This window comes from Belonocnema kinseyi, chromosome 9 (genome assembly GCF_010883055.1).
Source record: "Belonocnema kinseyi isolate 2016_QV_RU_SX_M_011 chromosome 9, B_treatae_v1, whole genome shotgun sequence".
Taxonomy (NCBI): Eukaryota; Metazoa; Arthropoda; class Insecta; order Hymenoptera; family Cynipidae; genus Belonocnema; species Belonocnema kinseyi.
In genome coordinates, this window is record NC_046665.1 from 59,482,380 (window position 1) to 59,497,890 (window position 15,511).

Below are 15,511 nucleotides of genomic sequence, written 5' to 3' on the forward strand. Positions count from 1 at the left end.
AAAATCGACATTTTTTTCGATGTTTGCATTAAAATAAAAATTAAATAAGCAAAAAAATAAAAAATCTACTCTCACCATTTTCTGAAAAATTTAGTTCTGAATCCGAAAAACAGGTTTTTACGAATGTGTCTGTCTGTCAAGTTCGTTAGCCAGCCAGTTTGGATAAAAATTCAAAAAGTGGGCATCAGTTCTAATAATAAGTTAGGGTGAATTCAAAATGAATTGCAAAAAATACTTTCAAATTTTTTTAAACGGAACAATGAAATTTCGTCTGTTTTAATACCAATGCAAGTAACGAATTATAATAATATACATTTATGGAAATGACATAAAATTCCAGGGATAAACTCGAGTGCAAAGCACGAGTTACGTGATGAGAATGTGTTCGTTAAAGGCGAAGGAGCTTTAACAAAACAGAATTCACAATCATTAAATTACTGTTGTCGATACTTTTACCTTTAGTTTTAAATAGTCTGTGCAGAAAAGTCGAGCGCGTAGCGCGAGGTAAATAAATTATCGAGAGCGAAGCGCGAGAAGCAACAGTCGGGCGCCCTAGGCGCGCGATTTTTATTGCGAAAAAATGTTTATTGTGAACGCATTTTTGAGACACTTTGCGAGCACTTTAAGCATTTTGCGAGGGCATTTTTTTTATCAAAACGACCGTCCTAACTACACCAAATAAATTTAAAAACCTAATGAATTTGAAAGTTTTCCAAATTATAAATATTAAATGATTGTTTACAATATCCAACAGTTTCTGAGATTTAGTGTAAATATTTTTAATATATTTGAATGAATTAACGAAAAATGTTAAGCGATTAACTTACCTGTGGCGTGGTACAGCTTTTCATCATAGGAGCCATAAAACTCGTAATAGTACTAAGAAGAAACAAAAATCCTGCCATGTAAAATGTTATTGTATAACTATTAGTTGCATCAATAATGGCTCCGGCGATAGGCGGTCCCACCATCGCGGCTGCTCCTCTAAACAAGATCAGCAAACCAAAAGCATTGGTCAACTTATCTAAACCTAAAAGATCCACTAAAATAATCGAAGTCAGTGAAATATAACCCGCTGAAAAAAAAGAAAACGTAGATTAGAAAATTAAAAACGCAAAATTATTTTATTTTTTCGAAAATATAGCCTAGCATAACCCACAATTTTATTGTTTCTAAAATACAGAAAAGATTTAAAATATGCCCGCAAGACTAGAAGCAAAAATAAAACCTTTAGAGCTAGTGGATCAATTGTGAGTTTTACATAAGAATTACTTAAAGTACCAATTCTATATCGGATTCTAAAGCTCATATAAATGTACAGAAATATAATATATATATATATATTGCATTTTCAACAAAATAGTGAAATCCAAAAAGATGAATTTTCAACAAAAAGGTTAACTTTCAATAAAGAAAGACAAATTTTCCACCGATTGCTCAAATTTAAACAAAAAAGATTTAAATTTAACAAACAAACAAAAAAACAGTTGCATTTTCAACCAAATAACTGAATTCTTAAAACAAAAAGATTAATTTTTCTACACAAACAGACAAATGTTAAAAAAACAGTTGAATTTTCTACCAAAAAATATCACTTTTTAACAAAATAGTTGAATTTTTAATTATATAGTAGAGATTTTCACAAAATAAGATAAAATATGAACCAAAAATATAATAGAGACCTTTCAATTAAAAAGAATTAACTTTCAATCCAAAAGAATGAATTTTCTATCCAAAAAGACAAATGTTAAACAAAATAATTGACTTTCGACAAAAAAAGATTAATTTCCAACTAATCAGTAGAATTTTTAACCAAAATGGATGAATTCTAATTTAAAAGTACAATTCTAAACTTTTGACAAAAACTTTGAACCCAACAGTATGAATATTCTGTTCAAAAATGTATTTTCAATACAAAAGGACTGGTTTTGTATCCAAAAAGAAAATTGTACAATAAGACAGTTGAATTTTCAATAAAATAATTAAATTTTCAACTAAATAGTAGAATTTTTAACCGAAATTTATGAATTATGAATCAAAAATATAATTATAAACTTTCAATTAAAAACTTTCAACCAAAAGTAGTTGGATCTTCTTATTCGATTTTATCACTTCTGTTTGCATTTAAGGACATGTACCAGTGTATCACGTAACCAATTACGTGGTTTATATTCGGCGCTTTTATATTTTGGAAAATACAAATATTGTATTGAAACTTTGGGAAATGACGCCAAATGAATAAGGGCACGCCTCTTTGGCCCATTTGAGTTTTTGTTTTGTTTAAATAGCATTTTTTTATTAATTTTGAATTTAGAATTTAAATAGAATTAATATAATAAAATTATTTAAACTATATAATAACATGTATTAATTGATTACTTTGTAGACTGATGGAAAAGAGAGAAATAGAGAAAAGAGTTTGAAGACTAACATTAATTTCCTTTGCCCTCATGTTAAAATGGAAAAACTTGAGAATCAGAATAGGGTAGCTGTTTTTTTCTACATCAACTTTTAAATTTGCAAGACGAATTATAATATTGCATCCTTACATATCGCGAGTCCAAAAAAGACGCTTGCTGCTACATACGTTGCATACGAGTGACACAAGGGTGTCGCGGCCAGCGAAATTGAACATACTATCAAGCAGAGATTATTCAATAGCAGAGAATTTACTCGAGGAAAATCTGCGATGTATCCGCAGGCAATACGTCCAACAATATTCGTGATTCCGATAACAGAGAGCAGAAATGTCGCCGGCTTTTCTGCAATTCCCTGAAAAACAACTTATAATTAATTTAAAAACATAATTCAGTTTTATTTTCACAAAGGCAGGGTGATGTTTAGCAAAATTTCGTTTTCAAATATCCCGAATGCTCGGAACGAAATTGACATTTTCCCCGGATGTTTCTTGTGATATAAGTGTTTGAATTTCGCATCTCATTATTAGTCAAAAAATACTAGAAAAGTTTACAAAATTAATATTCTTTTATCAGAATTGGTATATTTTCCCATATTTTTTTAATAAACCAAAATTTAACAGAAGACAGGACTAAGATATAGAAATTTGTGATAATTTTTTCTTGAATTCTGATGAAATAAGTTTAAACATTAATAAATTTCTTATACAGCAAAGTTTTTTTTAAATAATTGAATAAACGTCCACCATATATGCGCTAATTAAAAATAATATAATAATTACTAAAATAAATACTAACAAGAATAAAAAGTAAGGAAAAAAATAGAATTAAATATTTTGGAAAAATTCATTTTTCAACCTTTTTGAAGTTTGAATGTTTTACCTTTGAATTGATCATTTTAAGACATGGTAGCAGCTGGATCGGGAAATGATTGGGATTTTTTTGAGACAGAAAAACCGTTAATTTTCAACTTTTTCATTTGTAAAATCATTCACTTTATAATGCGTAACTCTAAAATCTTCAAACTTTAGTGGTTAAACACATGTAAATGTCCGATTAAAACTATATAAACCAGTTTCAATTTTTAAATAATTTCAAATTAATAGATTCATAATTAAAAGCTTTTAATTAATTTCCAATTCTATTCGAATATTATTTATATTCATTAAATGCGAAATTTTTTAATTAAAAAAAGAGCCATTTTTTAATTAAAAAAAGAGCCATTTTTTAATATTTAACAATATTTGAATGCTTATTAAAACTGGGCAATTATTAATCAGATATTCAAAAGTCCTAAATTTAAGCTTTGAACGCTACAATTTTTATTGTTCCATTTACAAACATTTTAATTTGTAAGTGGATGTGTTGAGCTTTGATGTATAAATAACAATTTAACAATTATTAATTTGAAACGACTTAAAATACAATAATTTAAATTTTTATTCAAAAAGTATTCAGTAAACATTTTTTTTTAATTCTTTGATTCATTATTCAATTTAGAGCCTTAAAAATTATAACGCGGATTCATATATTTTAATCGGAAATCTTTTAACTGTTCAATTTATAAGTTTAAATTTCAAATTTTGTGGTTTAACTTGATTAAATTTAAAATTGCCGAATTAAATAATGTTGAAAATTTCAATTTTATACGTTTAATTATTGAACGTTCGAACTAAAAATATTTAAGCGGTAATTTAAAAGCTTGAAAGTCAAAAGATTCAAATCCAGACTATTCGAAATTCCCGGCAGTCTCGTATTTTGCAAAATGCTCAAAATTCTCGAATTTTCCGGATCGCTAAACATTACGCAAACAACTTGTAAATTGAAATTGTTTTGAGGAGACAAAATTACTCACATCCTTTACAGCAGCTCGGGGAAGGTACACAAACGGAATATAAGTTGCGGCCATTCCGAAAATGTTGCTAATCCCAATCATGACAAAGACAGGATTTCTCAGCAAACTCATATCCAGCATCGTTCCCAAAGCTTCTTTGAATGAATCTGGCAGAATGAGACAAGGGCACAGAGGCTCTGAAAATAAAGGGACAATCATTAAGTCGAAATAAAAATACGCATAGCCATAATTAAATTCGACATAATTAAATTCGATAAAATGTTATTCTATAATCTATAAATTATCCAAATGCCTATTTATATCCAATAGGAAAATCCAACTACAGTGAAACTCTTCTATAGCGCCCATTTTCGGGCTGAAGGTGGGTGGGAACTAACTCATTATAGCCGGCTCCGCTTTTGTTTGTTCATACTTAAGTGTTCGCCTGAGTGACAGCCGTATATCCCGCGCACCCCTTGTTAAGCATAAATGCGACGCGGCCTCAATTCTCGGAAGGGTTATAGAAGGGAGGGCTGTTGAAGAGTTTCACTGTTTTCAGTTAAAAGTTCATTGTTTTCAGTTGAAATGTCTATTATTAAATTTTTGGTTAAGAATTCATCTTTCTTTGGTTACAAATGGTATTATTTGGTTCGAAATTGAATTACTTTGTTGATAATTCAACAATTTTGTTAAAAAGTCATACTTTTTGGTTGAAAATTCAATCGTTTATTGAAAACTCGTCCTTTTTGCTTAGAAATTTAACAATTTAATTACAATTTTGTCTTTCTGGACTAACAAATTTTTATTCGATTAAAAATCCGACAATTTGGTTACAATTTAAAAAAATTTTAAATGTGTATCTTTCTGTCGAATTTTAATTTTTTTCTTATTATAAATTTAACTGTTTTGGTTGCAAATTCAAATTCTATATAGACAGTTTGTATTAACGGGTCGAAAATTCAACAATTTTGTAGGAAACTTAACTACTTCGTTGAAAATTCGTCTTTTTTAGTTAAATCAAACTTTTTTTACATTCTCATAATTTATGATTGAGAAAGTATTAGAATTTTCAGAAATTTGACATCACAGTTTTTCAACGGATCTCCACGTTGCGAGACCCCCTGAATACGAAAATCCAGTTTTTACGATGGTGCATTTCTGTCTGTCCGTCCGTCCGGCCGCCCTTAAACACGATAACTCTCGAAAAACTGAACGGATCAAATCCATCTTCGGCACACTTTTTTAAGATCCTAAAAGAAAGGACGAGTTCGTTAACCAGCCATTTTTGATAATCAAAATTTCAACCCAAAAAACGCACGATATGATAAAAGTCAAGAGAAAAAATCATTGCTTTTTAAAAGCCCTACAAGATTATTATAACAAATCTTTGGATTTTCTTAGAAAATGGAGAATTCAAATTTTTATTGCATAAGAAAAAATTAAAAATTCCATTTTGTGGTCAAACTATGTAGGATACGAAAAAAGATGAATCACAATATTTTTGTGAAGAAATATCAACCATTACATTTTTCGTTGAAAATTCTTCTATAGAAAATTCGTTTTTCTGACTTGAAATTCAACAATAATTGGGAATAAAGTTGAAGTATTTGATACGGACTTAAACTATTTTTTGGAAAATTCGTTTTTGTTTATTTGTTGAAAATTAATCTTCTTGGTTGAAAACTCAATTATTTCGTTAAAAATGTATGCATTTGTGAAAAATTTGTCTTCTCTAGTAGAAAATTAATCTTCTTGGTTACGAAATTTAAATATTTAGTTAAAAATGTATGTATCTTGTTAACAATTCATCTTTTTGGTAAAAAAAAAACCAATCTTCTTGGTTGAAAACTCGTCTTATCACGTTTTTTTGTTGAGAATTTATCTTTTTTGGTTACAAATTTTATTATTTGGTTTAAACTTGAATTATTGGTTGAAACTATTGGTTGGAAATTTGTCTTTTCTGGTTGAATCCAACTGTTTTTTTTTTTTAATTAAAATATTTTTTTGAAGAAATATCATCCATTACATTTTTCGTTGAAAATTCATTCCTTTTACTTTGAAAATTTAGCTCCCAGGTTGAACTAATTTTTTTAAATTCAATTTTTTTTTTGTAGTTGAAGATTCATAATTTTCGTTCAAAACTCTTTTTTTTGTTAATAATTAATTTGTTTACTAAAATTTTTACTATTTCGATGAAAATTCAAACTACTAATTCAAATTAAAACTATTTGGTACAAAATGAATCCGTTTTGTAGAAAATTCGTTTTCTTTATTGAAAATATGTCTTCTTGGTTGAAAATTCAAATATTCAATTAAAAATGTATGTATTAGTGGGAAACTATTTTTCTCCGGTTGGAAATTATTCTTCTTGAAAAATTTATGTATTTTGTTGAGAATTCATCATTTTGATAAAAAATTAATCTTCTTGATTTAAAACTCGTTTATTACGTTTTTTGTTGAGAACTCATATTTTTTATTAAAAGTTCAACAATTTGGTTGAAATTTGAACTATGTATCTGGTTAATTCGTAAAAAAAAAAGAAAATTCCCTCGTAATTCAATCATTTATCATAATTTATCATAAAAACCAATTTGACCGTTGAAAAGTCCGATATTTAAACCGCGCAATTTAGATTTTACAGATAAAATAACAGCCACATTTAAATTTTTAGAAAATGACATGTTTTTTATTATAAGCAGGCTGTTATTAGTTATGAAAATTATTCGCAGTAATAATTTTCTGTTAATCATACTGAGATAGGATTTTGAAAGAAACCGAATATTCGAGATTTGCACAAAGTGGTTTTTTCTCAAATGGATTTTTGCGAATTTTGATGTTTTCAGGCATTCTACATATTTGAATAAATCCGCATTTCAGAAATATTGGAATATGTCAAGGATATCCCGGGAGATTTTTGGAACATTTTTCAGGATATCCCATATCCTTTCGAGATATCCCAGAGATCTACCAAGGATATTATTTTGTTGAGAGGGTTTTATCAATCTGACTTCTCCCCGCTCCCGCTAATCGTCCGCATCAGTGGACAATTGTGAAAAATAGTGCCATTAGTGTCATTTTTTTCAAAATTGTAGGAAAATAGTGTAATCACTCAAAAAAAAGTATCAAATAGTGTCAATAGTGTGGAGAGTTCGAGGCCTGCAAACCTAGAAAATAAGGATCTTAAATACTCACGTTGTGGACCTTTTTCATAATCTCCATCCCTGACATCTCCTCTAACTGATTTTTGAAGTGAGATAACGCTCTGCCGATAATTGGTGAGGGACTTCTGACTCTGATACTCCGGTAAATTAACTACACTACCACTATAAAAAATATCTTTTCGGGACAGGGGACGAATTATCATAGGCTTCTCTTTCGGCATTCCTTGTCTCAAACTCGATTTACTTGTTGTGAAGGTTATACTCTCTCCATCCTAAAAAAAAGCATAGTTTTGATCAAATTTAGAGGCCTCCTAGAGACATTCATCTTAGAAAAGTGAAAAAGTTAACCAAAAAATAAATATAAATTTGATAAAGATAAGATTTTCTGAAATACATTTAATGATATGATAGCTTTGAACGTTTCCATTTACAACAATTTAATTTTGTAAAATCCATTTTGTATTGTTCATTCGAAACTGTCCAGAATTTATTTTAAATTTGAAACTGAACAGTTTTGAATGTTTTAATTTGAAATTATTCTATTTTTCAAGGAATTTAAAATCTGCTTAGTTATTTTAAAATATTAAAAATAATTAATTATTTTTAACTCTACTATTCCCAGGTTTAAAATTAAGTCAATAATCTTCAAATGCAGTCATTCAAAAAATGTTTTCTTTATAAGAAAATTGTTCGACGATTTTAGCCATCGAAAAATTTACTTAAAAAATTGAAAACAGTAGGGTTGTAGAGAATGTGTTCAAAAAACAAATATGACATTATTTATTAAAATTCTATTTTAATTAATTACCCATTTTTTTAAATTGGTAAGAAATTATTCTAAGCAAAAATATTGTTAAAATAAATATTTGTTGTAAGTTTTAAACACTTACTCAATAAAAATAAATTTTTTAGTTTAAACTGACATAATCCGTAATATTGTCTGATATTTTAAGGCGTTCAAGAAATGCCAAAGAATGTTAAGATATTTCGAATATTTCAAGGAATTTTCAAGAGTTTTTCACGATTTCCAGAGAATCAAAGAATTGTAAGGTATTTCAAAAAAAATTCCAGAAAATTTAAAGGATTCTGCTGAATCTCCAATTTCAAATTATTTTTACTTACTTTAATTAACTTTTACGATTATATATTTATATATTTTAAAAGATACCAAAGAATTTCAACAGATTACAATTTTTTTAAGGAGTCTCAAAGAATTTTATAGCATTGCCAAAGCCTTCAAAGTATTTCAAAGAAAAACGCAAGATTAAAGGGGCTTTGGTGCTCAAATTATTTCAAAGCATTAACGAGATTTTAGGCTATTTTAACAGATTCTGTTTTAAAAACTTTAAGGGATTTCTAGAAAACTTTGCAAAATAAATGAAATTTCAAGGTATTTTAAATAATTTTCAAGGAATTCCACAAGATTTAAATGATTTTATTGAATCACACTCTCCAAAAATTTCATAATATTTCAAAAGGTTTGAACGGTTTTTTTTTAGAGAAATTAAATGGAACTAATTTAAATTATAATGAAGGGATTTTAAATGACTTCTACTTATTTGAATGGACTTTTACGATCATTAAACATTGCAATAGATTTTAAGAGATTTTAATAAATTTCTACAGAACTTTAACGAATAAAATAATTTTATTGCAAGGGATTTCTACGGATTTTAACTATTTTAAGAGATATAAAGGAATTTAGAAAACTTTTCAAGGATCTTAAAGCCTTTAAACTAGTCCACAAGATTCCAAAGAATTTCACAAAATTCAAGGGATTTTCAAGAAATTTGGAGGGCTTCCAATGATTTTAAGGAATTTAAAAGAATCTCACCAGATTTAAGGATTTTATAGGACCTCCAAGTATTTCCAACATCGCATAAGATTTTACATATTTCTATGGATTTCTAGAGAACTGTAAGGAATCAATTTAATTTATTTTTAAGGGATTTTATCATATTTAAAATATTTTATTGGATTTAAAAATATATATCATCAAGTTTCCTAATTTTCAAAAATTCTTAGGTTATCTTAGCAGTTTAAACCAGAAATGGTTATTTTTAATCGTAAATTATTTGATTGCAAAGATTAAAAAATTTTCATAATTTTTTAACAATTTTAGGTTACGTAACGGTTTTCAATCTAGATTTCAAAGAAGATTTACAATTTTGGAACAATGGATTGTTACATTATGTTAGTATTTTTCGTTGATAATTCTTGGTTTAAAATATATATATATATATATATATATATATATTTTAAATTGCACTTTTTAACTTCCTTAGGTTAGGTAGTATCTTTCACTTGAGATTGGTATTTTTAAACAAAAATCATTATAATTTGAAAACGATTTACAATCTTTGAAGCATTTTTTATTACCTAAGTGTTTTTTCGGAAAAAAATTATATTTTAAACAGTTTATAAGTTTATAAGATAAGAAATTCGAACTCTGATTTACTTCCTTGTTAAAAAAATAGGTTTAAAAGAAGATTTACAATCTTAAACAAATTATTATTACGCCATTGGGAATGGTGATCTATCATTTCCCCACCTGGTGCCGAAAACTGGAACTAGAAAGAGTAGGTACAATTTTAAAGTTGTACATTAATTTTTGCATAAAACTGTTTTTACGATAGTTTTGTGAAGTATAAAACAATGATTGAATACTAAAAATAAATCTTCATAAAAAAAAACAAATAGTTTTAGATAAAATTCCCATCATCTCATACAGTGAAAAACACATTTTTTGTAAAATGGGTTTAAAAAAACAATTATTTCACTATTTCATGTAAGTTTCAAGGAATTTAAGTTTGAATCAATTTAATTTAAATTTAAGATGGTCGTTTTAAGTCAATGAAATTTTAAAAAATCGAACTTTAAAGCGTATAAAATGGAAAATAAAGCGTATAAAATGGAAGCTACTGACACTTTGAAACTGAATAATTTTGTATTAAATGCAGTTAATCAGCCAAATAACAAATTTAATCAATTGTAGAGTTCAGAAATTCAGATTCAGTTCTAAAAATATAAATCCACGTTCTCATTTTTAATTCTCTAAAGTACAAATTGAAGAATCAATCAATAAATTACAAGAATGTCAAAATTATATAATTTAAAGTAATTTTAAGCCAGAAACATTAAAAATTGACGATTACATTTTTTTATAAACTGAGCACTTCTTAAATTAAAAGTTAAATTATTCATATTTTTAATGGTTTAAAATGCTTAAAATGCTTCCAAATTTCATGTTTGATAATTTTGTAAACCTTTCTTAAACTTTTTAAATAATCATTGAAAATTATCTGTTCAAAATAAAAATCATTAATTTCCACAGCAAATGTTTTTTAATCTTCTGAAGCCATTTAAAATTTTTTAAATCTTTTTAATTTTTTGTAAGAAACTTTCAAAATCTATATTTTGTTTTAAATTATTCCGTGAGCTATTTTCACCGAAATTTTGTTACTAATAGCCGGATTTTGTCGGTACACGTAGACACTTTGTTTAAAATACTTCAAATCATTTCAAATTTGAAATTGAATTTGAATTTATTCAAAACTTCAAAATATTTCTTCAACTTCCTGGAATTTATTTATAGAATAATATATGTTAAATTGTTATTTATACATAGAAGTTTAACAATTTGACTTAGAAATTACTTTTTTTTAATAGAACAATTAAAATCTAACGTTCAAAAATTAGTTTTTAATATTTTACTATAATTACTGATTTTAAATAAACAGTCAGATATTTCTAAATATTAAGTAATTCTTATTTTTCTTGATTAAAAAATCCCAAATTGAATGGTTTAAAAATTGAATATTTTGGACTAAAATAATATGTGAAATTTAATAAAAGCTTTTGATTATGAATATATTATTTTCAGGTTTTTTTTTAATTTAAAACAATTGATAAAGCTTCAATCAGGCGTTTAAATTTGTTTAAGTAATAAGACTTTCCAATCAAAATAGTTTACATCATTTTTAACGTTAGAAACTGAAAATTGTAAAGTTTCGAACTGATTTCGAATCATCTTGTAAAATTAATTATTATTCACTGTTTAAATCTTAAAGAACAATTCAATTTTAAAAATCATTATTAATTTATATTCAAAGTTGATCAGCTAAAAATCTTTTTTATCTAAAATCTTCGATTTCAAACGTTTCTAATTTTTAATGGCTTAAGTCTTTAAAACTGCATTATAAAATTCTTTCAAATAAAATGTACACTTAACAATTAAAATCTAAAAATAAAAATTTGTTAAAGTGAACGATTTTGGAAATGCGCATGTTAAACTGAATGATATTATAATAAACATTTTTATGCGCAAATTAAAATGCATCTTTAGAAATCGTACCTATTCTTTCATATCAATCAATCAATCAATCAATCAATCCTGCATTTCAAAATATTTGTTATTTTTTAACCAAGCTCTAGTAAACTCACATCTAGTTCGGCGTTGTTGTTTCGAGATCCAAGCATGCTGCTCACGGATAGCTTGAGATGTAAACTTTTCCTGATATCGCCATTCGAATTCAAAGTAGATCTCGAATTCTTGATTGCACTCAGGCTCGGCTTGTATCTTTCTCCGGTGCTAGTTTTGCGAATTCGGTCGAAAAAGGGTACAGATCCATTTTTCGGTAAACCCTGGACGTGAGTTGTGAAAGCCGGTTGGGAAGCATTTCTAGGGATGGATGACTTGTTGAATTCGTCAGGTTTGTCGAGGACGTCCTTCGTCTCTTTGGTATCATCGATGGCTTTCTTGCTTTTTGATTTGGTAGACGAATTCTTCAAATCCAGACTTCCACTGTTGCTCGTTGCCCCGCTCGAAGAAAGCTCCTGCACTTTCGCTTCCGAGATTGTAGGAAGGGTCGGCACAGTCGGTACTGGAGTCAGCGGAGTTCCTTTCAAAAATGAGTATCAATTAAAATAATCGACAAAAGTTTTCTTAAAACTAAAGCAATACTCCACAATTTCAAACCTGCGTTTTCAATCTTCAGGGTGGCCGAAAAATTTCATTTTCAAAAATCTCTCACCAGAATTTTAGTTTCTAATATTTTTAACATAAAATCTTTTATCGACTGATTGAAACCATTTCAAATTTAAATTTCAAATTTCAAATTTAAAAAAAAGATGGATTATACTTCAATCGGAAGTAGTTGCATTTTCAACCGACTAATAAAATATTTTAGAAGGCAGTTGAATTTTCCCCAAAACAAAATGATGAGTTTTCAGTTCAAAAGGACGAATTTTCTATCCAAATATACGAATTTTCTACAGAACGTTGAATTTTCGATAAGAAGGATGACTTTTTACCAAAATGCCTGACTTTTCAACAAAATAATTAAATTTTCAAAAAAATAGTTGATGTTTCAACAAACTGTTGACTTTTCAACCTACAAAGATAATTTTTCAAACAAATAGTCGAATTTTCAAACAACAAGTTGAACTTAAAAAAAAAGTTTAATTTGCAATCAAATAGTTGAATTTTCAACTAAAAAAGTTCAATTTTCAACCAAACATGGAAAAGTTAAATTTTCAGTACAAAAAAAAGTTCACCCAAAAAAAAAACCTAATTTTCAATCAAGAGAGAAATTGTCAATTACAATGATAAATCTACAACCAAAAGATGAATTTATTACAAGTTAGTTTCACTTTGAAGTCAAAGCAAACAACAACAACAAAACAATGTTCAAACAAAAACACAAATTTTCTACAAAAAAGTTAAATTTTCAACAAAAAAGTTAATTTCTAAGCAAACAGTTGCATTTTTTATAAACAAAGAGTAAATTTCAACTAAGCAGATTAGCTTTTTTATCAATAAAGATTAAATATCAACTAAAACATCATTTTTTAACTAAAATGATGCAACATCAACTCTAAAAAGACGATTTTTCTATAAAATTGTTCAATTTTCAATCCGAAAACATGAATTTTTGGTTAAAATAGGGACAGCATACTATTTCTGTGAAACTTACTGAATTATCTGCAGGGGTTTCAAATTTTTTAGTAATTTTACAAATTTACGAATACTTTCTGTACAACTTAGGGATAGAAAATAGCGTAAATTTATAAAAGTACTGAATATTCTCTAAATGCTGCAGAAAATTCGGTAATCTTTACAGAAAACCTACGTTGTCCCTAATGTAACTGAAAAGCCTGTAAGTTTAGCAGACTTTTCTTATCTGTGCTGCATTTTTAACTAAAGGAAAAGAAATCTCAACTGAAGAAAAATCATGTTTAATAAAAAATGAAAAAGTAACATTTTCTGTTAAAAAAAATTAATTGGCATCCAAAAAAAGGTTAGTTTTCAAAAGCAGTTAAGGCCACGTGATGAGTGGGTCACGTGACCAGATTCCTACCTTACCGCGACATTTTTTATTTCCCAACTTCTTATCACATGAAACGACATATTGAGTTCAAAATTTGGCACATTTAACAAGAAGCACTAAGAATGGTGGGCCTGGTCCTAAATTTGTATAATTATGAAAAAAGTTTTTTGTTGTAAATTTTTTTTTTTTGCTTTTTTCATAATTTTTAAAATTTAGGACCAGATCCACCTTTCTTAGTGCTTCTTATTTATTGTGCCAAATTTTCAACTCGATGTGGCGCTTCGTGTGAAAATAAGTTGGGAAATAAAAAAGTGAGGGTAAGGTTGGAATCTGGGCACGTGACCCACTCGTCACATGGCCTTAAACTTTCAACAAACAAGATGAACTTTAACTGAAATGATGAATCGCCTTCAAAAAAAATTTTTTAAATAAATTTTTATTTTAAATTAAAAATAGTTACATTCACCCAAAAAGATTAATTTTCAACAAAATTGTTGAATTTAAAACAAACAAAAATAGTGGTAAAAGGATTTTTACAAAATAGCTTTTTTTTATCGAATAATTTGGAGAGAAAAAAACGTATTTAAAATGTTAGGATCAATTTAATTAAATTCATTGAAATTTTACATGAAAATTCAAGGAATAGGCTAACTTTTTCACATCAAACTTTGTTCACCCGTATTCAGAAACTTAATACCTCGAAAGCATGATTTTATTTTATTTTAAAATTTAAAAAAATAATTTTTTTCGAAACCAGCAGTCAAGCCTGATTCAATTATAAGTTAGTGTCACATTGGAGAATGTCAACTGTCAAGTGCATTTACTCGAACCTGGATAAATTTTTTTATCGAACTTTTTTGCTCTAAATTCAACAAAATTTCGGTTTGCGAGTGGCTATTTGTTTTATCATGAAATATTGATTCATATTTAGAAAATGTTTTCTCGCTCTTCCGAAAAATTGCCATTTTTTAATTATCTAGTTCCGTACCGCTATTCTTCATTTATTTAAAGCGCATCTTATAGAAATTCTCTGAATTTTGCCAGATTTTTTTTTTAATCCTTCACTTTTCCATCACTTCTCGGTTTTTCCTAATTTACGACCATCCTGATATTTTCAATCTTCAGGCCTCACAGTCCCTACGGGATAAAATATAGATAACAAAGCTTACTTTTTGCCGTGCTCATAAAGTACTTTTTTCGCGCTCAAAAGGAACAAACTTAGGATAAACTCCGAAGATTTCGGAACAATTCAATTTACATGCAAAAGAATTTAAATGAATTAAGAAAAATGTTGAAAACAAAAAAAATTCCAATGATTTTCGTAAAATTGGACTGAATTTAGATAAATTTAAGATCAAAGTGAAGAATTCAATGGAATTCATGAAAATTCAAGATGAATTTAAAAAAAAATCACATGAATTTAAAACAATTTGAAAAAACTTAATTGAATTTCATAACTTTGAAATAAGTTTAGAAAAATTCAAGGGAATTCTAAGTATATGATAAAATGCCTAAGAATTTAATATGAGGGTAATAGACTTCAGAATCAATTGAATAAAAAACTTTTAAAAATTCACTGAATTAAGTAAAATTGATCAAGAAAATTCCAAAACAATTAAAAAGAATTCAGGGTGAATTCCAAGAAAAGTTTTAAATCTTTTAAACCCTACTAATTTCTAGAACAAGAAGTGACTAATGATTACAAAACAATTCAAGAGAAATTCAAAAGAATTTAAATGAGTTGGAACAATTTTAAGAATAAAAAAAAAT

At 27.3% G+C, this 15,511-nt stretch overlaps 1 protein-coding gene across 4 annotated transcripts in view; it reads right to left on the reverse strand.

Moving 5' to 3' along the window:
- Positions 1-15,511, reverse strand: part of LOC117180900 (monocarboxylate transporter 14) — an 81,270-nt gene that overhangs the window by 6,496 nt on the left and 59,263 nt on the right. For 3 of the 4 annotated variants that reach the window (XM_033373500.1, XM_033373503.1, XM_033373502.1), the window contains exons 6-10: positions 11,856-12,313; positions 7,444-7,684; positions 4,273-4,448; positions 2,550-2,772; positions 828-1,075 (exon numbers count right to left, since the gene is read on the reverse strand). In XM_033373500.1, coding sequence (XP_033229391.1) covers positions 828-1,075; positions 2,550-2,772; positions 4,273-4,448; positions 7,444-7,684; positions 11,856-12,313 — 1,346 coding nt within the window. The remainder of the gene's footprint in view (positions 1-827; positions 1,076-2,549; positions 2,773-4,272; positions 4,449-7,443; positions 7,685-11,855; positions 12,314-15,511) is intronic. The other variant, XM_033373501.1, reaches the window with a different exon arrangement.